The following is a 26,454-nucleotide window of genomic DNA, read 5'->3' as shown; positions in this document are numbered from 1 at the left end:
ATATCGAACGTTTTTAGCCAGTCTATCATATTCTCCAGTCTATTATATTCTATCATACATCTTTTAGAAGATGTATGATAGAATGCAGGGGGGGGGGGGTGTAAGAGATATATATAAAAGTAGCTAATTATAGTCATGGTAAGAATATTGAAGATAAATATCACAGTAGTAGCAATGTGTTCTGGAGGACTTTGAAAAAAAGCTTCAGAATGGATTAAAGAGTACTGCAAAAAAAAAAAAACCCAGAGAGGATAAAGGTGACATGAAACTGAAGATAGATAACCAAGATATTTGGTTACTTTGAAATTATTAAATGAAACAAGAAATGAAAGAATAGTGATAAAAATATTCAAGAGAAATTCCATCATGAGTACATATCAATGCTTCATTAGAAAAGGCTATCAAAAACCTGAAATATTGAAAGACATCTGAGGTACATAATATTCAGCCAAAATGCTCAATTATGGAGTTATAAAATTGTTACAGTGGTTACACTGCATCATTCAGAAAGCCTACTCCTGATAACCCAGTTTTTTTCATACTGCAAAACAGGAAAACTGGCCAGAAGAACATGTATAATTTACACACATAGCAGATGCTACAGACAGGATTAACCACTATTATAAGAAGTAATTTAAGAAGCCAAGTTGCCAGGCTGTGGCAGGTCCTAACATGAAAGGGAAGATGAAGAAAACTCATTAGATGCGACTTTCAGTGGTGTTTTTCTAAAATTTTCTTGCAGTTCACAAGCAACAACTCTGGATAGTCTCATCGCTACAGCCTTTTGCTTCTTATGACATGAAGTTTGCAGGAAATGGATTAAATTTGCTGGTCTGGTTGGCTGAGTGCATAACGTATCTGCTCTCCAGCCAAAAGGCTGCTGGTTCGAATCCCGTCGTGGGCATGGATGTGTGTGATTGGTCGTTTAAATACCAGTGGTAGTCGGTGGTAGATGGCGTTGGTGTAGTTGCGGTCAGTTGATGATTGAATTGGGGAGACAGAGCCGTAGAGCAGGTGCCCTCCCTCCATGAGTCCTTGGACTCTGGAGGTGTCAAAATCATAATAATAAAAATGAGGTTTGGTCTAGTTTCTGTGAATATGTTACATACAAAAGAAAACTAAAGCCCTAAAGTGAAATGTTTGGCTATACACCTAAACCTCTTTTTATGTGAATTTTTTTTTACGCAAATTGGAATATCAAAAATAATTTTTTTTATATATGCTATTTTTATTCACTTTTACACGACCAACCTAAAGTCTAAGTTAGGAAAAAATCCGTACTTCAAGAAAATTCTGCGAATTTTGTAAAATTGCATTCTTGTTTCAATTAAGAAAATTCTAATTCTTACAAATTTCATTTATTGGGAATTCCCCAAATTGCATAACTGACTGTGCATAAAAAAGCGGTTCTTAGCAGTTTGAATTTGGTGTTTGAGTAGACAACACAGTTACCGCATTTTTTAAGTGAAATCAAAATAAAAATCACGTTATAAAATTAATAATTTTGCCAAGAAATAATAAATGGTAAGCTATATGTAATTTTCAAACTTTCATTTCATTAACCGAAGATTTTAATCCAGCCCTCACATGATGTTGCCGATAACCCCTCAAAATAAAGGAAAGTCGTTTCCTTGGATATAAAAATTCAAATTTTAGATCTTCTTCAAACTGGGGAAGGTGCGACGGCTGTGGGTAAGCATTTTGGAGTCCGTGATTCAACTGTCAGATCTATAAAGAAAAATGAAGAGGCTATTATTAAAGCGGTATGTTCTGGTACAAAATCGAGTGCGAAATTATCATCATACACAAGAGAGGTTGTTCTAGAAAAGGCCAAAAAAGCTTTAGGGATGTGGATAGAAGATAATGTACAAAAAAGAATGCCAGTTGACGGAAATTCCATCATGCAATCAGCATTGAGATTTTATGAACAAATTAAAAAACTGCAGCCAGATATCTCAATCAAGGAAAAAATATGAATTTCATGCAAGCAACGGTTGGCTAGCTAAGTTTATTAAAAGACTTGCTCTTCATAATATAAAAATTAAAGGTGAAACGGCTTCTGCTGATGAAACAACTGCTAAAGCATTTCCACAAAACATGCTAAAATAATTGAAGATGGGGAGTGGGTACACTCATGAACAAGTTTGGAATATGGATGAAACTGGCCTTTTCTGAAAAAAAATGCCAAATAGAACCGTATCAAAAATGCAAAAAACTGTTGGTGGGTTCAAAGCAGCAAAGGATTGCATAACATTCCTATTTTGTTCGAACGCTTTAGGAGATCGGATGTTAAAACCACTGCTCATAAATCGATCATTAAGACCACGGCCAATGAAAGGCGTAGATTTTCAAAAATTGCCAGTTCATTGGATGGCCAACAAAAAAGCTTGGGTAACCATTGATATTTTCACTGAGTGGTTCCACAAACATTTTGTGCCAGAAGTTAGACGCTATTTGACAAGGGTCTCAAATTGAAAGTGCTTTTGATTCTTGATAATGCACCTGGTCATCCTGCCATGGAACACCCAAATGTGCAATTTTTTTTTCTGCTGCCCAATACCACATCATTGCTACAACCTCTAGATCAGGGTATAATTGCAACTTTCAAAACACATTATGTCAGACGAACATTTCAGTACTTTTTGAACAAGCTAAATGATGATGAAACACTGTCAGTTATGGATGTGTGGAAAAAATTTTCAATGATGGATTGTATTGATCAGGTTCGATTATCGTTATCTGAATTGAGACCAGAAACTATGAATGCATGCTGGAAAGCTATTTGGCCTGCATGTGTTAAAGAGAATGCTCCTGTTCCCTTCAATCATACTGCAACTGCAGAATTCCCCAATATAATAAGTTTGGCATGTAAAATTGGCGGTGAAGGATTCGATGATCTTACATCAGCAGATATCAAAGAATTGTTAATTGATAAACCTCTTAGCGAAGACAAAATAGTGGAGATTGTTTCTGAGACTCCTGAAAGCGAAGAATGATAATGATCAAGATAATTCTACTTTTACTGCTGATATTATTAAAGAAGGTCTTAAACTGGGCAGTAATTTAGGCAATTATTTTGCCCGACATGATCCAAATGAAGAACGTGCTGGGAAGTTTTCACGTGAGCTTAAGTTGTTAATGTCTTCATACAGAGAATTACATTGCGATTTATCTAAAGCATCAACACAGCGATTAATAACTGAGTTCATGCCTAAAACTACTGAAACAACCAGTGGTACTTTTGGTCAAGACATGACAAGAAGAATTCCACAAGTTGATGCAGAAGTCGACGATAATACCATATCTAGTAGTTCTAGTGCAATTACAGTCTCACGAAAATGAAAGCTTTCACGTTTTTTGTCAAAAACTGATAGTGAATAACATAATTTTTTTATAGAATCCTTAGCAAACAACTGAAATGAATATGTTTTTTAAGTTATTAAAATTCATTACAGTATGTGTGTTCTCCATGAAATGTAAATAAAAATCTTATGATCTTAACAAATTTAATGTTTGTGTCTTTTTACTTTGATTAAAAGTTTTTGGCTTATTCACAGACATTCTGATATCCTAGATGAAGAAACTTGGCAACTTTTGAATTTAATGTTTGTTTGTGTTTTCATTATTTTGCTTATATTTCAGGTTTGGAACCAATCTTCACTTTTTCTATGGAGTCAGTAGTTCTTTTTTATGCGAATTCTATTCACGTGTAATTTTTAGGAACGTATCTATCGCGTAAAAAGAGGTTTAGGTGTATACTCTGCTTTTTATACCCATGTTAACCTTGCATGGTCCTTTCAGAACCGGCCTCCCCATTAAAAGTTATTGGCCATTGCACAGTCTGAGAAAAAGAAAAGCAATTTCATGGCTCCCATTGAACATCCTCATGATTGGTCTTAATTTAACAGAAGTTAAACCATTCACTGTTAATGAATTGGTCCAAAAATACTTCTTTGCAACATTGATGAAAAATCAACTACAGCACAGAAAGTGGATAGAGATAGTAATCCATTCATTAGAGACATGTTGTCACACCTGATATCTTGAGAATATAATATTCTCAGTTATCATGGTGTAACATAAATAAGAACCCCTGCAAAAAAGGAATAATTTAATTAATAAAATATTCTTGCATCCAGTATAAATTGAGTGAAATGTAAAGGTCTATTGTTTAGTTAAGATAACAAAAGAAAAGAATGTATTAAGATGTATTATGACTAAACAAGGAATTTGTACTAAATAAGTAGCTAACTAAGAATTAATATAGTAATGCGATTAAGAATGAAAGAGTTAAGTACATAAGTATAAAAGAATGAGTCATGAAATACGCTATGTAAGAGGCTACAGATTAAGCATTAAGTAGAATTCTGAGAAAGGGTTTGAAAGGGGGTTAAGATAGAGGCTAACAAGAGAAATAACGGAATATCGCTTAGGGCCTATACCCGGATAGAGACTTCGTTACGAGTTGCCGATCAAAATGACGTATGGCGGCAAAATGCTACCCAATTGGTAGACAGACGGAAAACAAGTAGGAGGCGGGAAAAAGAAGTAAGAAAGGGCGCCGTTAGGGGAGCAGCTATAAAAGGGTTGGTAACCCCCCCCCCCCTCGAGGCTTTTTCAAGGAGTAGGCTCTTTTGGTTTTTTGGGGAAGACGTTTAGATAGTCAAGGAGGCTTGAGGCCTTTTGCCAGAGGAGAAGAAACGTTTGGATAGTCGCGGTGGTTTGAGTTTGGTTTTCTAGTGGATTTCATGGTGTTCCTGAGTGAAGAGATATGGCTTATATCCTCATGCCACAACAAGGAATCGAAGGTGAGCGGGAAAGCTATTCCCGTATTCCTATGTAGAAAGCGAAATATGCCATAAAGTCATAGGAAGCTGTGAAAATATCGATGTCCTCGTTTCGGATAGTACAGCCGACCACGCAGATGTTTATATAGCCCTGAATTGCAAGAAGTTATGCAAGCAAGTTCGTTCAGTAGAAGGTAAAGGCCCGTAAGTGAAGCTAAAGAAAGGTATTGTGAATTTTGTCTTATGTTAACTAGAAGTTGTATGTGATAGGTACCATTGTCATAATACGAAATTGTTAAAGTGATTAGGGAGAAATTATAATAGGACTTTAGAATTTGATAGAGAGTGTTAAAAGTAAGCTAGCTAGTGTTGATAATTTGTGAATAATTAATTGTCCTAAGAATCTTGAGTGCCTACTATATTGTAAAAGGAAAGTTAATGACATAGTTGTGTGTTAATGAAGTAAATGGTTTTGTTAATATTGAGTTTGATTAGTGTGAATTGAGTAATCAAGTAGCCTGAGGAACTTGAATGCCTAGTGTGATGTGTAGAGAATCGGAATTGTCATAAGTATATGCTAGAGTAGTTAATGATTTTGTTAGTGTACTTGAAGTTGAATAATCTAATAGTGTGTGGTAATCTAATTTGTCCATGTTAAGTGAATTCATGTTTTGTATGAAATTTTGTGGCGGCATGATCGTAGTGACTTTTGTCGAATCATAGCCCATCTACTTGTATTAAGCTAATTTTAGTGTGTAAGTAATTTAGTTGAGTATTTTGATATGTACCACGTTTAGAGAAATAATAAACCTTTTGTTTAATGATAAAAAAGTTGTCTGATGTTGCTAATCCAATGCACCGCTTAGAAACATTTGAGCCTAATCACGCAGGGAATTAATGTTAAGAAACGGGAAGTTTAAGGAATTAATGTTGAGTAACAAGAAATAGCGACTGCAATAGTTACACTTTCAGATATTTGAATTCCTTTTCTCAGTTTATGTATAAAATATCTTAAACTAAATATCCCAAAGGGCGCAGTTAAAATACAAATACTAGGGATACTACGGGGAACAATAACTCAGATATTAGTAGGAATTTTGGTGATGTCTTGAAAGTAGAAGTTAGAAGAATATAGACGAAGGCAATCTGTAAGACAAACAAAAATCGTAAGATAGAATAGGGACATAACAATGTGAAATGGTTGCATCTAAAAATAAAAAAATTAGCCGGAATGATTTTTATTTTATATAAATCAAACTTTATTGTTGAGGAACTTGTTAAAATAATTTTAAGAAAGAAGTATGGTTGGTAGACCCATCCTGCTAATAAGACACAAAGAACTGAACTTTTCCCTGGAAATGTCAGATTTACTAGACTTCTTGGAACAAATTAGCAGTTATTGTTCTGCACAGAACAAAATAACATCATCATCATCTCATCTGCTTGATAACGGGTTGAGTCCACTAAGAAGAAAGGTTCTCCACTTCTGTGATCTTTAGCCATCTCAATCATCATTCTATAGCTGGGTAGATGGGAATGTTCTTTCAGCAACTTTATCCAAGTATTTCTTGGTCTGCCTCTAGGTCTTTTTCTTCCTATATATCCAATCAGAGCTAAATATGGGAGTCTATGAGGGGCCATTCTCTAAATATGACCAAACCATCTCAGTTGATGCTTAATGATTGTGTCTATTATATTATCTGGGAAGTTTAAATCTGTTCTGACTTGATCATTAGTCTTGTGTCGCATCCAGTTATTAATGTTGTGATTAATTTTTCTAAGGCATTTCATTTCAAATGCTTGAAGTTTCTTGATTGGTTGTTGAGTTCATCTCCAGGCTTCTGAAGCATAAGTAGCCATTGGGATAATAATTGTTTTATATAATTTTAGACTCGGGATTTTTTTATTTTTCCATATTTTGTTTAGTTTATTCATGTTGGTCCAACCTAGGTTTAGCCTGTGTTTTACTGTTTCCATATTGTTGAAGTTACTAGATATAAGACTGCCAAAATAAACATATTTATTAACTTGTTCCAGCAGGTGATTTTCAATATTTATAGAAATATTTTCTTCTTCTCTACCTATCTTCGTTATTTTTGTTTTATGAAGATTTATTTTCATACCATAAGTTCTACAAGAGTCATTTAAAATAATGCTATCATCTGCATATTTTATGTGATCAATGTTGGTACCATTGATTTTTACACCTGGTTCATCAGTTATAGCTTTAGACTTCTTCTAGGAAGATGATAAAGAGTTGAGGTGAGAGAGAGCAACTCTGCATTACACCTTTCTTGACTCTGAAATCCGCGGTTTTAATGCTGTTCGTTTTAACAAAAGCCTTGGTGTCTCCATAATAATTTGTAATAAATGTTAAAATATCAGAATCCATTTTTACGTTTTTTAGGATAGTGATCAATTTGTTTCTATTAACTGAATCAAAGGCTTGCTTAAAATCTATAAAACAACAGTATATGGGCAGGTTGTATTCCCAATATTTTTCTGCTGTTATTAATGGTGAAGATATGGTCTATAGTGGATCTAAGTGGCTTGAATCCTGCTTGGCTTTCCTCTATGATTTTTTCTGTAAGCCTGTGTTCTCTTTTGTATGATTCGAATGAATAGTTTATAGCTTAAGAGTATTATGGGTCTATAATTTTCACATATTCTTTTGTCTCCTTTTTTGTGAATTGGTATAATAATTCCTGTTTTCCAGTCAGTTGGAATTATTCCAGTATAAAGAATTTGATTAAATAAATTCATTAAGAAATTAATGGCTTCCTTGCCACCATATTTCCATAGTTCTATAGATATTTCATCTTTACCCATAGCTTTTGAAAGTTTCATTTGGTTTATTGCATTTATACTTTCTGCTGGGGTTATAGGTGGTGCCTTTCATATATCATCCTTTCTGAACAGGAGGAGGAAAGTATATAGAAAACCTATATATTATCCTCCTCCTGTTCTTTTTGAAATGTTGTTTGATAGTAGTCCTTCCAAATTATTTTAATATTTTGTATTGACCCAGCTTCTAGATTGTTTTTATCTTTCATTGTTAATGGTTTATCTTTATAGATCTTAGTTAATTCTTTGATAATTTGTATACCGTTTTATTATCATTTCTTTTACTAGCTTCTTCACACAGTTTTGCTTTTTCCTCCAATCCATTATTTTTGGCAAATATGCACATTTTATCGATTTTGTTTTTAAGATTCTTATAATGTTGTTTATTTTTTATTGTATTTTTTATATTTAATGTATGCTTTACTGCTCTTTTTTCTTCTAAAGTATTTAGAATTTCAGGGGTTATCCATTCATGATTTGGTCTTGATGTTGTACCAAGTATGTTTCTTGCAGTACTTGTAACAATTTTTTTACCTTGATTCCATGTGGGGTGCTTAAGGGTCAAAGCTGTATAACTGAGAGGAGATCTCCACTTAGCCTTTAAAGGAATGCGGAGAACCGGCCAGGGCTTCTGACCTAATGTCCAATCCTCACCTTCTCGTGGTGCACCCTGTTGGGTATCTACTTGGATACTGAACGGACGAGGATGGGCTGGCAATTTGGGATTTAGCCGACCAAATTGTATTCTTATTGGTTAAACCAAAATATAGAATGATGGTACAACATGACAAAATTTCATGCCGGCTGGGGCTTCGCCCAGTTAAACAAGGCCCCCGTTGTTTTCGCCAGGGAACCAGAGCGAACAGCGAAAAGTCAGCTACTGGAACAAATCTGAAAACAAACCCCAACTTAAGATCACCAGAGTTAAAGATCGGTAGTATCAACGTAAGAAGCCTGAAAATGGCAAAGAAATGGAGCTAGCTGAGGAATTAGATAAGTACCAGATCGACATAATAGGGGTGACTGAAACAAAAAAGACCAAAACTGGTGAGATCTTTCTGAGCAATAAATACAAAATGTTATATTCAGGCAATGACAATCAAGGAAAAGAAGGAGTAACCATAGTATTCAACACAAAATATGAGGCTAATCTTCTTGAATGGCAGTCAGTCTCAAGTAGAGTAACGTGGGCAAATATGAGAATGGGGAACTGGACAATGAGACTTATTTGTGCCTATGGTCCCACAGAAGGTTCTACTAAGGTAGAAGTGGAGGAATTTTTTGATGCTTTAGAAAAAGCAACTGACACAATGAAAAATGAAAAGTTGGTCCTTGTTGGGGATCTAAATAGCAGATTAGAAAATGATTGTGAGACATACAAAAATATTTTGGGAAAATTTGGAGAAAAGAGCAAAGCTAATAATAATGGCAAATATCTGTTGAATTTCTGCTCAGGACATGGACTGGTTATTACTAACACCATGTTCCAACATAAAAACGTGCACAAATTCACATGGAGAGAAGAGGCTAGGAATAAGAAATGTCTCATTGACTATGTTATTGTTGATAGTGATGTTTTCTCCCTGGTGCAGGACACCAGAGTGTACAGAGGATTTGAAATTGGAAGTGATCACTATTTAGTCTTGAGCAGGATAAAATTGAATTTCATATTGAAAAGAATAACATGTAAGAAAGTTTTAAAGTGAATAAAAGTTGAGCAGCTCTCAGATGTGAGCTGTAGACTAAAATACACAAAGATTATTGAAGGAAAAATGAAAGAGTTTGAGAACAGGAATCAAACCTTGGAGATTCATTGGCAAACTCTGAAGAAAACATTGATTGATTCTGCCAGAGAGGCATGTGGTGAGGTTGTTTGTAAGGATAAAAAAACAGAACTCCCTGGTGGACACAGGAGGTTAAAGAGGCAGTGAAGGAAAAGAAGAAAGCATACCAAAAGTTCCTGTCAAATAAGTCAGCTTGTGCTCTTAGAGAATATAGAGACAAATGCAAGAATGCTAAACACTGTGTAAAACTAGCTAAACAAAAGTCATGGGAGGACTTTGGCAAGAATATAGAAAATAAATATCAAGAAGGTGGCAAAATATTCTGGAGGTTGTTGAAGAAGCTTAAGAATGGATGAAAGAGTGCTATAAAAGGAATTAGAGATGATAAAGGTGACATGAAAACTGGAGAAAAAGATATCCTTGAAGTATGGAGTAATTACTTTGAAAAACTGCTAAATGAAACAAGCAGTGATGACAGCACAGTGGTAAAAAACACTGACCAGGCATGCAGTCAGGAATACATATCCACACTTGAAGTAGAAAAAGCCATCAAAGGCTTGAAATGTGGAAAGGCAGCAGGAGTAGATGAATGCTGAAGTATGGTGGTATAAGAGTCTTACAGTGGCTGCACTGCATAGTTCAGAAAGCCTGGACAGAGGGACGAATTCCCGATGATTGGAGTAGAGCTCTCATAGTACCCATATATAAAAAGGGAAATAAAACTGCATGTGAGAATTACAGAGGTATTTCCCTACTGAGTGTTCCTGGCAAGATCTATGCAAGTATACTTGAGAAACGGTTGAGAAGAATTGTGGAAGAAAAGCTTGGTGAAGAGCAAGCTGGATTCAGGCCAAATAGAGGCTGTCAGGATCAGATCTTCACTTTACGACAAATAGTCGAGAAAGCATGGGAATATAACAAAGATCTGTATAAGTTTTGTCGATCTGGAAAAGGCATATGACAAGGTGCCAAGAGAGAAGCTATTCAATACGCTACAGTTATATGGTGTCAATGGGACATTATATCAAGCAATACTTAGTCTTTATTTGAGTTGTAAGTCAGCAGTTAGAATTGAAGGAAGTACAGGAAGATGGTTTAATGTTAAATCTGGTGTGAGACAAGGATGTACATTATCCCCTCTGTTATTCATTATCTATATGGATCGCATTATGAAAGAAAGTGGTACTCAACATGATATCAAAATTGGAGATGTTAATGTCAGCTCTTTGCTCTATGCGGATGATGTTATACTTCTAAATAAATCCGCTACAAGTCTGCAAGATTCTCTGACTAAATTGAATAGCTCTTGTAATAGATATGGTATGAAGGTCAGCAAGAAAAAGACAAAGACAATGAAAATAGGCAGAATCATTGAAAATGTCAACTGTGTTGTGAATGGAGAACCTGTGGAACAAGTTAAACATTTCAGCTATTTAGGCACGATTTTTACTGAAGATGGTAAATTAAATATAGAAATAGACAACAGAATCAGCAAAGCTGGTATGGTGGGAAGTCAATTGAATAAATTCATATGGAATAAGAGAGAAATTAGTCGCAACACTAAATTAGCTGTATACAAGACAGTGTTCAAACCAGTTTTAACTTATGGATCTGAGAGCTGGGTCAGAAGTAAAACACTTGACCAAAGACTAGAGACTTCAGATATGAGAGTCCTAGAAAGATTATAGGCGTGAACAGGTGGCATCAATGGCAGTATCATATTAAAAACGAGGATATTAGGAAAGAACTTGACATTGTCAGCATCCAGGAATGCGTTAGCAGAGCTGATCTCAGGTGGTATGGTCACTTAAACAGAATGGGCGAGGAAAGATTAGCAAAACAAGTGTTCTCTGCCAGGTTGGCAGGAAAACGACCGAGAGGAAGACCAAGATATAGGTGGATTGATATGGTACAAAGTGCTTTAGACGATAGAAATATAAGAGCTGATAATATTGGAGTGTTGACAAGTAACAGACTGATTTGGAGGAAAATTGTAGATAGGAAATTAATAATGATGTAATTTTTTTCATGTAGTACTATCATATCCTGTACACCCCTTGAGGGTACATGGCAGGAATTTGATGATGATGATAATTCCATGTATTTTCTATATTTTCATAGGATAACCTTCTAAACTCATTCCCTATTAGTGTCTGATAGTTATCTTCCATAGATTTCTCTTTCAGTTTTGCTTGCGGCAAAAATTAAACTAAAATTTAAGTATCCTAAATCATGAACTCCTATCAACAAAGTGGACCTGTCAAAACTTAAAGAGAAACAAAATAACAACAGGATAAAAATACTAAATGGGGTTGAAATGAATAAATATGAACCACTTTTTCCCCTCCTTAACTATACGATTTAGTTTTCTTCAAATCTTAAGTTTTCAAAGAAAATTAGTGTTTTCCAGAAAACACAAATATTAAAGGTTAAGATATCAGAAAACAATTTTTAAAAAAAAAAAATTTTTTTATGCTTTGTTAATATTCAAGAATGTTCAAACAGAGCTAATCTAATCATGGTCAGATAAGCAGATTTGAAGCCAAAGTGACAAAATATAGATAGATTGATGCAGTTTGGAATGTTATAGAATATAGAAACATTAAAATAATAGACTGCTTAGGAAGAACATTGTTGATAGGAAATGAGTGATAAAATACTGTTGAATTGCCATATTATTTTGGACTGTATTATCTTCATTAATCATGTTTTTATTAAGAGATAATTAGCAAAAACTGAAGATATGAATTTTAATGTTGCTTGCTGCACAGTTTTTTTTGCATAGGTGAAATTCTTTTTAAGTACATATGAACCAAAAACTAAAGCTTAATCTTTTTTTTAATAAAAATAATTGATTTTTAACACTTTTTTCCCATTCCCATAGGATGTTAAAAAAGAAGATGTCAAAAGTGGAAAACCTCCTGATAAAGGTAAAGAAAATATATATACTAAGTGAAAATGTGCATTGTTATAATATATTGTTGCAATACAGCATACATTTTTGGAGGACATTGTAAGAGTTGGAAAAATAGCTCAGAGTACTTGGATGCTGAAGGATACATTGATAAGTAAAGATAGGGAGGTATCATCCATCTTTGTAAGGCTATGGTTTGGCCACATGTTGACTACTGTGGACAGATTTGGTCACCTGCGTTTCTTGGAAATCAGAGGTGGTGGAGAGGATTCAGAGATGAGTGACCAAGCTGGTGAGAGGTCTGTGGAATGTTCCCTATGTAGGGGTAGATTGAGTGTGTGTGTGGGGGGGGGTTGCACAGTTTAGCTGACCGGCATAAGAGAGGGGTATAGGATAGGATATGAACTTATAAGTTACTAAAGGGATTCTATAAGATTGACATAGAAGAAATTTTTCAATACATGAGGAGTTGGGGAAATAAGGAGTCACATTTGGAAGTTAATAATCTTTGTGTATTTTAGTCTACAGTTCACATCTGAGAGCTGCTCAACTTTTATTTGCTTTAAACCTTTCTTACATGTTATTCTTTTCAATAGGAAATTCAATTTTATCCTGCTCAAGACTAAATAGTGATCACTTCCAATTTCAAATCCTCTGTACACTCTGGTGTCCTGCACCATTGAGAAAACATCACTATCAACAATAACATAGTCAATGAGACTTTTCTTATTCCTAGCCTCTTCTCTCCATGTGAATTTGTGCACATTTTTATGTTGGAACATGGTGTTAGTAATAACCAGTCCATGTCCTGAGCAGAAATCCAACAGATATTTGCCATTATTATTAGCTTTGCTCTTTTCTCCAAATTTTCCCAAAATATTTTTGTATGTCTGACAATCATTTCCTACTCTGCTATTCGGATCCCCAACAAGGCCAACTTTTCATTTTTCATTGTGTCAGTTGCTTTTTCTAAAGCATCAAAAAATTCCTCCACTTCTACCTTAGTAGAACCTTCTGTGGGACCATAGGCACAAATAAGTCTCATTGTCCAGTTCCCCCTTTTCATATTTGCCCACATCACTCTATTTGAGACTGACTGCCATTCAAGAAGATTAGTCTAGTATTTAGTGTTGAATATGGCTACTCCTTTCCCTTGATTGTCATTGCCTGAATATAACATTTTGTATTTATTGCTCAGAAAGATCTCACCAGTTTTTGTCTTTTTTGTTTCGGTCACCCCTATTATGTCGATCTGGTACTTATCTAATTCCTCAGCTAGCTCCATTTCTTTGCCATTTTCAGGCTTCTTATGTTGGTAGTACTGATCTTTAACTCTGGTGATGTTGAGTTGGGTGTGTTTTCATATTTGTTCCAGTAACTAACGTTTCGCTGTTCGCCCTATTAATTGGGTTGGGGGGGGGGGAGGCTTGTTTAACCGGGCAATGCCCGAACCAGCATGAAATTTTGTCATGTTGTATCATCATTCTGTATTTTGATTTAAGCCAATAAGAATGCAATTTGGTCGGCTAAATCCCAAACTGCCATCCCATTCTCATTCGCTCAGTATCCAGGTAGATACCCAACAGGGTGCACCATGAGAAGGTGGGGATTGGACATTAGGTCATAAGCCCTGGTCGGTTCTCCACATTCCTTTAAAGGCTGTAGCATATTTTAGATGCATAAATATTGGATAAATATTGAACTTTCTCAGGTCTATTTGTATTATCATAAACGGCAATGCTATTCCAGTTTCAAATAAGAAATAACACCAGTATACGTTAAAAATAAAAAATAACTACACTTTATCTAGTTTAAGCATCGGTGGTATCTGTCCAAAATTGTGTTGTATGTATTTTATATCACTCATGCATAAAAGTCTGGAAATCGAGTAAGTGAAAATCAATTTCACTTACTGGAGAGCACTCTTTATTATTAGGGGAAATTTTATATAGATATATGTTAAATGCACAGTTAATTTACATTTATCTCGTTGCCTTACAATTACAGTGTAAGCAACAATTCATCATGTACCCTCAGTCAGAATTTGTGTGAGGATTAATAGTACTATTTAACTGTACAAATCCAGATTTAAAATTGAAGATGTCTTATAAAAGCCACTAATATAACAACTGTATCCTAGCACATTTGTCCAACAAGAACGAGCGACTATGATTTGATATATATACAGTTAACCCTCAGTATGGTTATTTGTAACTGATAAAACTGGTTATAGTGTCACAAAATATCGATAATTGTTGATAATTTATCAAAATTGTGAACTGACATCATGCATGTGAAATGTGATACCATAATTTTACATACTGTCTGATTTTTTTAAATTAGTGATGACTTCATTTCAGAATGCTTAGGTTCTGTTCTTAATCCAAGAGAGTAAAGACATTACTGTACGGTTTTATATCATTCCCACATATGAAGTTGCAATGCCTATTTCAGATAAATGCTGTGCATTTCAGCTGGGGTCAGAGAATATCAACAGATTACTTTGTCCTCTTCTTGCAACTAAAGTAGTTGTGAGGAAGAGGCTTCCCCATGAAGTAATCAGAGATGAATGTGAGTAACAAGTTTCATAAGTTGGCAGTTCAACTGCAAAAATGTTGGGTAGCTCTTGCTCATATTATTGTAGGTTTAGCAGAAATGGAGGCAAAATGGATGCTAGTTCTGTTGAGCAGCACCCTTGGAAATACGTTGGTTTCCATAAATTAAGGAACAGGGGGAAATTACGATAATTCAAAAACTGATTTTTTTATGGATTTCAGAAAAAAGCAGCATAATATGATGTTTGAATGAAATATCCAAAAAAATTGTAAATAACTAGTTTAATTCAATAAGAAATAGATACATGAAGACAATGGTCAGAACAAAAGTTTAAAATGAGATTTACAAAGTGCCTCAATAAGGGATGTGGTCACCTCTCACAGCAACAGGCTCTCACAATGATATTTCATACTATTGATGATGTGTCCAGGAGCTCTGCTAAGTCACTCATGGTTTTGGGGATAGCAATTGAGAGCAGCACAACATCGACCTATTGCATCCCAGACATGTTCAATAGGATTAAGGTCGAGAGACCTGAGTGGCCAGTCCAACATAGCCTCTTGAAGATATTGTTCCACGAGCTTTGCTCAACATCAATGAACATTATCATTTGTGTTTCTCCTATTGCACCTGCATACAAACAAACATAGGAGTCCAGTATCTCATCTCTATGAGTTGCAGAATTTCATGGTTTTACTAGGAAGCAAGTCGGTGCATCCACCAAAAGCGATGCTTCAGCAAACCATCACACTCCCTCCACCATAAGTGTCCTTTTCATGGATATTAGAGGGATGACATGCTCCTGGTTCTTTGCTGATCAGAGCATTTCCTGGTATTATTGGGACTCATCTTTAGTAGAGTTATGAAGACCTTCATTCTAGCAGGGATAATGTTTATAAAGATTTCCAATGATCTCCATGGTCAGACTTGTTTCAGACCTTCCCTCTTGACAGCGTTGTGGTGCCAGTACATAAGGTTGTAATATGGATGAGGGAAGAATGTTTCTCTAGAGATGGAACTTGAATGAGATTGTGATTTGAATTACCAAGAGGAATGGCACCTCAGCAATATACCCAGAAGAAAACTAGTTAAGAAAAGATTCAGTCTGTTGGGTGAGTAGAGAATAATCAGGAATCCTGATTGGAAATGAACAGTCTACTTTAGTCATTGCTTACAGCAGATGCTTCAACTTATTTTCCAGCATGATCAGTGGAATTGGAAAAATGAACTAGTTAAAGTTGTAGATATTAAAGTTGCCAATGAAGATGACTTTGTTAGGAAACTTGTATTGCAGGAAAGCATGCTTCAAGGATAAAAAAGAAAAAAAAAAGATTTGGGTAATGATTGAGAAAGCAAATAAGGTATATAATGAGACAAAGAAATGTGGAGATTCGAGATTAAGCATCCTCTGCCAAGGAATACTGAATTGCACAAAAGCACAAGCACCATCATTGTGGCAGGTTTGTCTAAACTACTTATGGTCAGTAGTATACAATGGGGTTCCATTGGGCATGCTATGGTAAAGCAACATTATTAAAAAAACTAAATTTGTACAGAAAACTTAATTTTATTTTAAAAAAATAATAAAGATTTCATTTATACATCACTTCAATCCTTCATTTCTGAGAATGATACATAAATTTGGATGAGGCAGACATGGTTTTAATGTCTAACAATTTTTAATTTGACCTCATATTCTCAGTTTGAAAAAGGCATATATAGAAATCTTCAACATTGTTTCGAGTGGTTGAGAACAATAAAAATAAATGTCATTTAAACAACATTTACAATTATCTAACAGGAAACAAAGAATGACTAACTGCACTGTGCTGCACTTCTTGGCTGCTAGTAATCTACTGAATAGAACTAAGCTAACCTGTGCTATTGAAATTTCTCCTGAAATTTCAGCAAGTGTGCCAGCGTGAGAAAATTCCAAGATTTCTTCACTAGCCTGACCTACGAATTTCTTTCCATCCAGTTTGAAAACTAAAAACTAGCACAAAAGGTATTTTCTTCTTGAAAGATGCTACAAAGAAAGTCATGAAGCCCATAAATGATTGTCAAAAACTTTTCCAATTTTGTGAAGTCATCCTAGGTAACACTCATTATTCCTGTGTTTCTTAAAATTATAATTATTTAATATATTTCTTTGAGTCCTAATAATTGTAGATGGTGTTATCCTCCTGCATTTGATAGCACACATTGTCAGGTGCTTATAATTTAAGTGTCTTTCAGCTGCATTGACAATGAAAATTCTCTAAATATTAATTACTTTTTCCTAATGTGTCATTCTCTTCCTCTATAATATAGCATTAAAATCAAACTAAATGATAGAATAAAAATTAAATTAAATATATAACTATTGTTGATTCAAGTTTAATAACATGCTCATTCACATATAGAAAATTGGCACATAGTCTGGCTTGTTGCCTAACTGATATCAAATACTAGTAAGTATGTCGAGTATTATAAATCTACTTGTTTAATATTTAAATGATACATGCATAAATTTAATGGACTACAATAAATTATACTGAAATGGTCCCCAAGTTATGAAAGTTTGGGAAATTCTGCTTAGAGGAATGAACTCTTTTTATGAGGGGTAGGAATCTTTTTTTCAGCTGATTCTAGAGTTATATAATCTTTAAAGCAGTTAACATGTTTTTCAAAAAAGAGTCCAGTTTCCTAGAGTAAGAGCTAAATTAATGTTACTATTTCTCTTTGGGAATGAAGGCATCAAGGGATTTATTTATCTTACAATTTTTGTAAATTAAAATGATAGTGGTCACAAAATTTTAAGCTTTATTCAAAGAAGAGGCATTTAGCAATCATATTTCATTCTACAATATATTTCATAGCTTTACATCGCTTAACATGCTCTAATTCATTAACAATTTTAGAACCTGAGAAGTATGAAGATGAAGATGATAAAAGACCAGGAAAGCCAAGATTGGATTATTATTGTGAGGTAAGGATGTGCAACTGTATATCTTGAAACTAGTTCATAATTTTTTAGAAATGGATATACAAACATCATATAGCAGTGTACACACACTGCTCTAACACTGCTAATATATAACTATATGACATGAGTTTTATGTAAGAGCATAAGAACAGTTATGTTATATTCAGTTTCATGTTACTCTATTGCAGTGTTTCTCAAACTTCAGCTATCCGCCATACCCCTTCTTAAATTTTCATTATTACCAAGTATCTCCTAATTAATTAAAAAAATAAATTAATTGATTACAATTAATAAATTAATTTGAAATATTAATTAAATTTAAATATCTATTTTATTTGAATTTATATCTTCATCTAAACAAAATATGATTTATTTTTAAATTTGGTTCTCTAGATATGTCAGACGACACACTCATCAATTTCATTTGATTCAGAGGCAATATCAATGTTTTCTTGTTGCTTACAGCTACTTGTATTTGCTATATTGCTCTTTTTTGGGAATTTTATAAATCCAATCTTTAACTAATGATCCATACGTAAGAATTTGAAAGCTAAAAAAATACTGTATTTACTCAAATATAACTCTAACTTTTTTCTCAAAATTAAAGCTAAAAAATCGTGTTGTGAGATACGTGCGGGAATTTTCGGAAAGTAAAGTTTTCAGGGGAAAAAACTGAAAATGGTGCGACTTACCAAGAAGCTCCTACTCGCTATCACTACTTTTGGCATCGAGAACAGTTTCTTTGTATGCATCGTCAGAGTCTACCCAAATAGTGTCATCTTCTTTCCCATTATTTCAAGCAAAAATTACCAGTAATTTACAATACTTGAGATACGTAGTTCTTTGCTTCACCAATCATATGCAGCGAAGAACTGCATATGATTGGTGCGGTATTAACAAAAGATCGCACGAACCAAAGACAAGTTAGCATTTCAACAGTTGAGTTGAAATGCTAATTCCCTTCAGCCGAATTCCATAATATCTGAAACACATTCACTATATATTTCTTACTTTTAACAAGTTAACGATGGGGATGGTATCAAGCAAAACCACATTCCACCAGCAACATGGTTTTGCTTTTCTATAAGCAGTTTCTGTTGGAGAGGGGATGTGATTCATTAGTTAGTGCCATTTTATCCCCGGTTGTCTCTAATTGCACTGTTTGTTGAAAAATATAATGACTCCTTTAATTATGCATAGCCGAAAATTGCCACATACTCCCCTAACAACCTTTCGCATACACCCAGGGGTACACGTACCACACTTTGAGAAACACTGCTCTATTGAAACGATATCAGAATAAATATAAGAAAGGAGCAGACAGAAAATCCTAGTCTGTACACAGCTGCTTGCTGTCTTGGGCAGTAAGTTTAACTTTTTTACTGGACTAATTGGTAGTCTGATCAGCTATCAATCAGAAAGTTGACCAGCAGTGTCAACTTTCTGATTGATACCTATCATGGATGGAGGGGGGGGGGGATTGATAGTGATGGCAATGTGGAATAAATTGATACTTTTTCTTAAGAACTGATTTTTGTGTGTCTGGATAAAGAAAAGAACTTCATCCACAAGTCAAAAAATAAATTATTTGAAAACCACAGACTAATTTCAACATCTGTGTTAGAATAATATTTCAAATAGGCATCATCCAGTTTGCTCTGTGTTATGCTCTAAAATCAGGTGAAATTTCTTCTGTGAACCTGTCTTGTTAAAGAAATTAATTTTGACAGAAGAAACTAAATGATCAATTTTGATCAAACTATAAAAATAATACTGAAAAAACGTGTTATTTTTATAATTTGGTTTTCAGTTACTGTTTTAGTACACATGAGAGATTTCTCATAAAGCTATAGTTTTGCTTTTCCCTAATGAATTTCATATTTATTATTGCAGTTATTGTTATTTAAGCCCTTGATTGTATTTAATTGTTTTGGTATTTTTTGTATCGTTCTGGTCTTCATAATTTGTTTTAGCGTAAATAAATCATAAATGCAACTTAACTTTTCCAACTCCAATCTGTTCCTTTAACACTAAGCTATCAGCAATAGTGGCAAGTCTTTAAAATCGTACTATATAAGCTGTATTTAATAAGCTAATACCCCTGTAATTTTGGCATACACTTCTATCTTCCTAAAAACATTTCAAATCTCCAATTTTAATTCTAGATTTTAATTTTTATAATTTCCTGTTCTTCTAGTTTTTTTTTTTTTTTTTTTTTTTTTTCATGTTGCCCATTTTGTGTGTTTTCTGTTTGGTTCCTACCAATCTTTGCATTCAGTTAGTGATTCCATGTCATTTCTTTCTGCAGTTTACTCCCCAAATTTATCGCACTTCAGTAGATCATGTCTTGACTGCAACGTTGTTCAGGTCTCACCGTGGTTGTGAATGTTTTTCCGAGTGCTTTTAGGTGGGAGATGAATTTCATTGTCTGGTGAAAGGCTAGTGCTTTACTTTATTGGGGGCCTAAAGTGACTTGAAAAAGTTCTATGTTTAGTTTATTAAAAAAAAAAAAAAAAAAAAAAAACTTTAGCCTTCCAACATTACTAATGTATTATAAGTTTATAACCTTCTGGATTAGAGGTGCAAAAAAAAATATATTTTTTTCAGTAGCAGTGTTCATTGTAAAATTGTAGTTGCCTAAATTTTTTTATGCTATAGTATACTGGTTTTGGATAGTCTGGTCTTCTGTAATTTGTTTTAGCATAAATAAATCACTGCAACTTGGACCTTTCCAACTCCATTCTGTTCCTTTAACACTAAGCTATCAGCAATAGTGGCAATTAAAATTTAAGATTTGAAATGTTTTTAGAAAGAAGTTAGAAGTGCATGCAAAAATTACAGGGGTATTAGCTTATTAAATACAGTATATATAGTAAGATGACTCACCCACTTTTTTTTAATTGAAAAAAGCTCATCTTATAACTAACAAAATTTTGTTTTCATCTGTGTTTCATCTAAGTTAATTCAGAAATTGAATTAACTGTGATTTAACTTTCTGTCAATACAAAAGTTGAAAACAAAGATCACTTTAAAATTTTTTTTTCTCCATCCATTGAAATAATATGATACTAAATATGAAATTACTGTCAAAGTGAAAAATTCTGGTTTTCTTTTTTAAAAAAAAATGTCAATATTGTATATAGTACTTTCCATAGCATTACTCCCAACAGCTGTATTTTGAACTGATAGTTTTTTAGCATTGAATTAGTGTAAATATTGCCCAAAGCTACCTTCCTCTCTAAAGCATGATGACTTTCTTTGACGTACAGTATATTGCTATGCCAGTGCAGATAATGCATGTTGTCGTTGTGTTGAATAAATTAAGTTAAAAATATATACATCTGTGTTCAACACATGAAAATCTCAGAGGATAAATGGTGATGTTACTTACTAAGAAATTCATTTTCCCTTCTTGAAGGTTTGAACTTTCACTGTTTGCGATTGTAGGCTTAAAATAGCATTTGTATTGTGAAACTCATGCTGAGACTTACATAGATTGTTGCAGTGGTCATTATGTAAACATCGTTATTCCTTTCTGGTTCACTGTCTTTTTCATTTTAAGACAGGGATCTTCAATGCATGGCCTGTGGACCACCAGCCATTTTGAAAAAAATAACTACTTAACATTAAAGCACGATTAAATAAAAAATAATTTCAATGAAGCCTGTGGGCCACTAAGCTATACTGTGGTATTTAGAATTGTAAGATGCTTTCCAGGTTCACAAGGAATGCTGTGCATTTGATACTTTACATAAAATCCTATAAAAATAAATATTAAATAGACATGCTTCTTCAGCCATCTACCAGCGCCAAGCGGTACTTAAGTACTAGCACTAACGTTGCAGGTAGATGGCTTAAGCAGCAGTTCATTCGAGTGTGCTGTCTAGTGCCTTCCATATGCATCTCGAAGGTTCTCAGTACTTCGTTATTTTCATATAAATACAAGAGGATCTCATCCAGTCAGTCGTGAACAGTGTGATATTCGTGCATAAGCGCATGCAGATTCGTCGTGTCAGCCATAGCCTATTGTTGTTTTATATTGCCAGACCTTTTTTATTAGTGTGAGACATGTTCACTGGATAATAACTGTTACACGGCCATTTTGGATCATTTTTTTGGGTTCACCCTCCATTACTATGGCATCTATGAGTAAAAAGCATAAATCAAGTGATTCTTGTCAGGTTTTTAATGAAAAGTGGACCAATTTGTACTTTTTTGTGCCGATCGACGATAAGCCAGTGTGTTTAATTTGTCGTGAGTCAGTGTTGGTATCAAAAGAATACAATATAAAACGACACTATGAGACAAAGCATACATCAAATTTCAATCACCTTCAAGGGCGGCTTCGTGTGGACAAAGTGAACCATCTCCAAATTGATTTAAAATGCCAGCAGGGTATGTTTAAAAGGCAGAAGGAAGAGAGCGAAGTGTGTCAAAGTAAGTTATGTAATAGCTGAAAAACTTGCTAAAAAATCAAAAGCCTTCTTGGACAGTGAGTTTATGATGTCTCATTGCTGCTGGGGATATTCTGTGTCGAAATAATAAGGAAGTGTTTAAAAAAACGAGTTTGTCTGGGGTAACTGTAGCACGATGTGTCAAAGAACTTGCCAATGGCATTGAAGGAACTTTGAAGAAATGGTCATTCAAATTTACGTCATATTCACTTACTTTAGATGAGAGCACAGGTGTGATGGATACAGCAACTGGCTATTTTTTTGTCCTTTGAATTGATCAACAATTTAGTGTGACAGAACTGCTAGCACTTGTACCTATGAAGCGAGTGTTGAACGGCACTGATATTTTTGAAGCCACCAAGAAAATGCTCCAGTGTTCGACTTCAGCTTAATCAACCTCAAGGGTGTGGTAACTGATGGTGCACCTGCTATGGTGGGAAAGAACGAAGGGTTTGTTGTGCTGCTATGGAAAGAACCGAAACTAGATGGAAAATATTTCGTCCATTACCACTGTTTAATCCACGAGGAGATGTGCGTGAAAACTATTGGTTTTGAGAATGTCATGAAAGTTATTGTGACTGTTGTCAACATTATTAGGGCAAGAGGATTGAATCATCGTCAATTCCAAGAGTTTTTGATCCAAGAGTGCGAAGCAGATCACAGCTATGTGGTTTATTATAGTGATGTGCCTTGGTTGAGCAGAGGGAAGGTTCTTAAAAGAGTCTTTGACTTAAGAAGCGAAATACAGCAATTCATGCAAACCAAGGGGAATCCGATTGCGGAATTTAACGATCCAAAGTGGATGACAGACTTTGCCTCTGTGACCAACATCTTGTTGCATATGAATGACCTAAATACATGGCTATAATCCATAGATCAACTGGTGCACACTCTGTTCGATCACATCAAAGCTTTTGTAGCCAAGCTCAAACTTTGGGAGGCACAATTCACAAAAAAAGACAACTAATTTTCAGCTTCTTGCTGAGTCCAACTGTTCGTCTCTTGATGAATATGCTACAAAATTAGTTGTGTTGCGAAGTGAGTTCAAAGAGAGATTTAGTGATTTTTGTAACCAACAGTCTTCTTTAGATGTATTTTCAATGCCATTCATTGTCAATGCTGCCAAAATGCCAGGCTCAGTACAAATGGAGCTGCTTGAACTCCAAAACCTTCTTTGGAAGAAAAATTATTCAATGTGCCCTTGCTTACATTTTACAAAGACTACATTTCTGAGGACACATTCCCTAATCTTTGTTGGCATGCTTTGAAGATGTGCGCTTTGTTAGGAAGCACATACTTATGTGAGCAGTTCTTCTCCAGAATGAAGCATGTAAAGTCGAAGACAAGAACTCATTACGGATCAACATCTTGAGAATACTCTGCGAATAGCGACTTCCAACATTGATGCCAACATCGACAAGCTGGTCAAGGAAAAATGTTGCCATTGACATTGTAAAAAATGAATGTTTTCTTCATTAAATTATCTTTTTTCAAGTATTAATTGTATTTACTTATCATGAACCTGACCCCTACCTATGCTCTTAAAGTTGAGTTCAGATACGCCCACAGATACGAGATTGTGAATCTGGAAAGCATCTTACAATTCTAAATACCACAGTATGACTTAGTGGTCCGCTGGCTTCATTGAAATTTTTAATGCGACAGCACTGTCTGAAAGGTTGAAGACCCTTGTTTTAAGAGAGAATATTGTTCCTCTCCTTTAGGGATTAAATATGGAACTTTTTTTCAAGCCACTTTACTACACTGGTGTTGAGAATCTAAGAACAAACTACTTTTTTACCTGTATATGAAAAAATTTTTCATGAATACCACCAAATGTGGACATAAATTTATTGCCAGCATACTATTAAATTACAATACTTTTTTGGCAGAAGTTACAAGTTTCCTAAGGATGTACTTAAGGAATTAATTTACAGTGCTTACAGAAAACTGTGCAGAGAGACATTTCAGTAAGGAATATGTCCACCCAGAACTGTGATTCAGCTCTCATTGTTGTACCATGTGCCAATGATTTGGAAGTTCTTGAGGCAAATGAGCTCACTCCTTCATCAGAGCAAGGATAAGGCTTTGTTTGTTTTCAGGAGGGGAATTTTGAGCAGCAGTGTCTTATTGCATCTCACATGTGTCATGTGTGGTTGAGATCTGGAGAACATGCTGGCAACTTGATTCGATTAATATCCTCAGTCTCCAGAACTATCCCCAGTAATGTGGCGTGGCACTGTCATTCAAATAATGAATCCTTCACCTACAGTACCACAGAACAATCAAATATGATATTAAAGAACTTCATTGCAATATCATTCGCCAGTCATAGTCCCTTTTTCCAGTGCTTGTAGCTGGTGTGGGGGGAGGCATTAAACATAACGCCTCCCCCACGCCATGACCCCCAGTACCACTGTATCTATCCCTTTCAAGAACATTTGAGTATTGTCTAGATTAAGGAAAGATTAATCAACTCTTGTCTGTAAAGTAAAACTTTAGTGCATTGCTGTCCTGTCCAATTTTTATGGATACGACACCACCGAAAACATGCTTTTATGATGAAGTGTGGATAAAGGGAGGAATATTTGTCGATGGATTACCACAGTTTATCAATATCTACGTAACTGGGCTTGAATGGAGCTGACTTGCAAGCTGACCTACTATAGTACAACAATTACTTTTGCTGTTATAATCAAAAATCTGTCTTTATGGTCCATAGTAGAGCAAGTGCGACCTCTTAGCAAACTGGAACACATTCCATTGGTTTGAAATACTGCTCAGAGCCTGGATACAAAGCTGTGTAAGATTGCAAACTCTCTGGCAATATCAGTAATTCTGTGGCCTTCAAGCTTTCCAATCCTTCCAATAATTCTTCCCTGCATGAAATCACTTAGATGATGTCATTGAGACATTACAAGACAAGTTTGCAATTTTATTCCTTCATGAAAAGAGCTTCTTCAAACACTTCACTTAGTGCAGCATTTTACCTTTTATCCTGTATACCACTTGATCACTTTGTACGCGATTTGAATGGGTGTACCCACTTTCTACTCAAAATAGTTATAGTACGCCCACAGATATGAGATCCTTCAACACTTCTATGCATGTCAAAAGGAGAATCCATTCCGATAATAGGGTAATCAATCCGTATTATGGGATGAGTATTTATTATTACACGTCAGAAAATTAACTTCTGTTTTATGATAAAGTGATAACAGTTTTGCTTGTATAACAGTTGGAAAATTTTACGAAAACATCACAAGAAGGTAAAGTTTTTTAATTAGCAGAATATGTTAATGCTACTTTTTTGTTATGTAGATATCATTAGCATAGTGTTTTATGTCAGCAAATGTCGTGTGTTGGTGACGAATTCTTATGTCGCCTTATTTCTTTCTCCCCTTCAACATGAATTGACTCTTCTTGGCAGTCTGCCAACGACAGCTCTCACTTATGTGGTCAGACTATAGTTATATGGATTGCCACAAGTTGATTCATCTGAATTTGCAGTAATCTTCAGAAATAGCGTTCATCCTTAGGTTTTGAACACCTGTAGTGTGAGGTGCTATTCTAATAAGTCACCCATACTACAGAGTACACTCTTTAGCCATAGCATTATCCCCCCCCCCCTCACACACACACACATACACACTGTCTGGAATGGATAGATGCTAATCACAGTAATGCTGGGTGTCTACAATATGTTCAGTTCCCTTGTGAATTGTATGTACAGTTCATTTGCAAATTTGAACAGGGAAGTAAAGCTCCTGTTCAATGTGGATTCTTCCATTTCTCCTCCAACTAAGAATTTATGCTTTTGCTGTTGTGGTAATTACTACTGCAAAAGTCAGTCTTTTGTAGAATCATGCTATAAGAGAGGCAGAAGTAAAATTAAAATAAAAGAGTTACATATTGTGCTTACATATGAGGAAATTCAAATCTAGATATGTATTTTGTGTGAACAAAATCTGATAAATGTTGATAGAATTATGCTTCATTGTTTATCAGCCATAATTTCTTATGTAACTTTTTACATTTTTAGTTGTGTGATGCTCATATGAATTCATTACAAGTTTGGGAAACACATATACAAGGAAAACGTCACAAGAAGGTAAAGTTTTTTAATTAGCAGAATATGTTAATACTACTT

At 34.7% G+C, this 26,454-nt stretch overlaps 1 protein-coding gene across 1 annotated transcript in view; it reads left to right on the top strand.

Moving 5' to 3' along the window:
* Positions 1-26,454, top strand: part of LOC150105489 (uncharacterized) — a 134,818-nt gene that overhangs the window by 33,643 nt on the left and 74,721 nt on the right. The window contains exons 3-5 of the mRNA XM_090394205.1: positions 12,300-12,345; positions 17,786-17,853; positions 26,347-26,415. Coding sequence (XP_090250331.1) covers positions 12,300-12,345; positions 17,786-17,853; positions 26,347-26,415 — 183 coding nt within the window. The remainder of the gene's footprint in view (positions 1-12,299; positions 12,346-17,785; positions 17,854-26,346; positions 26,416-26,454) is intronic.

The sequence above is a fragment of the Typopeltis vanoorti genome, chromosome 6, assembly GCF_054136105.1.
Source record: "Typopeltis vanoorti isolate ZY-2024b chromosome 6, IOZ_Tvanoo_1.0, whole genome shotgun sequence".
NCBI lineage: Eukaryota > Metazoa > Arthropoda > Arachnida > Uropygi > Thelyphonidae > Typopeltis > Typopeltis vanoorti.
This window is presented reverse-complemented; position numbering and strand designations above follow the sequence as displayed.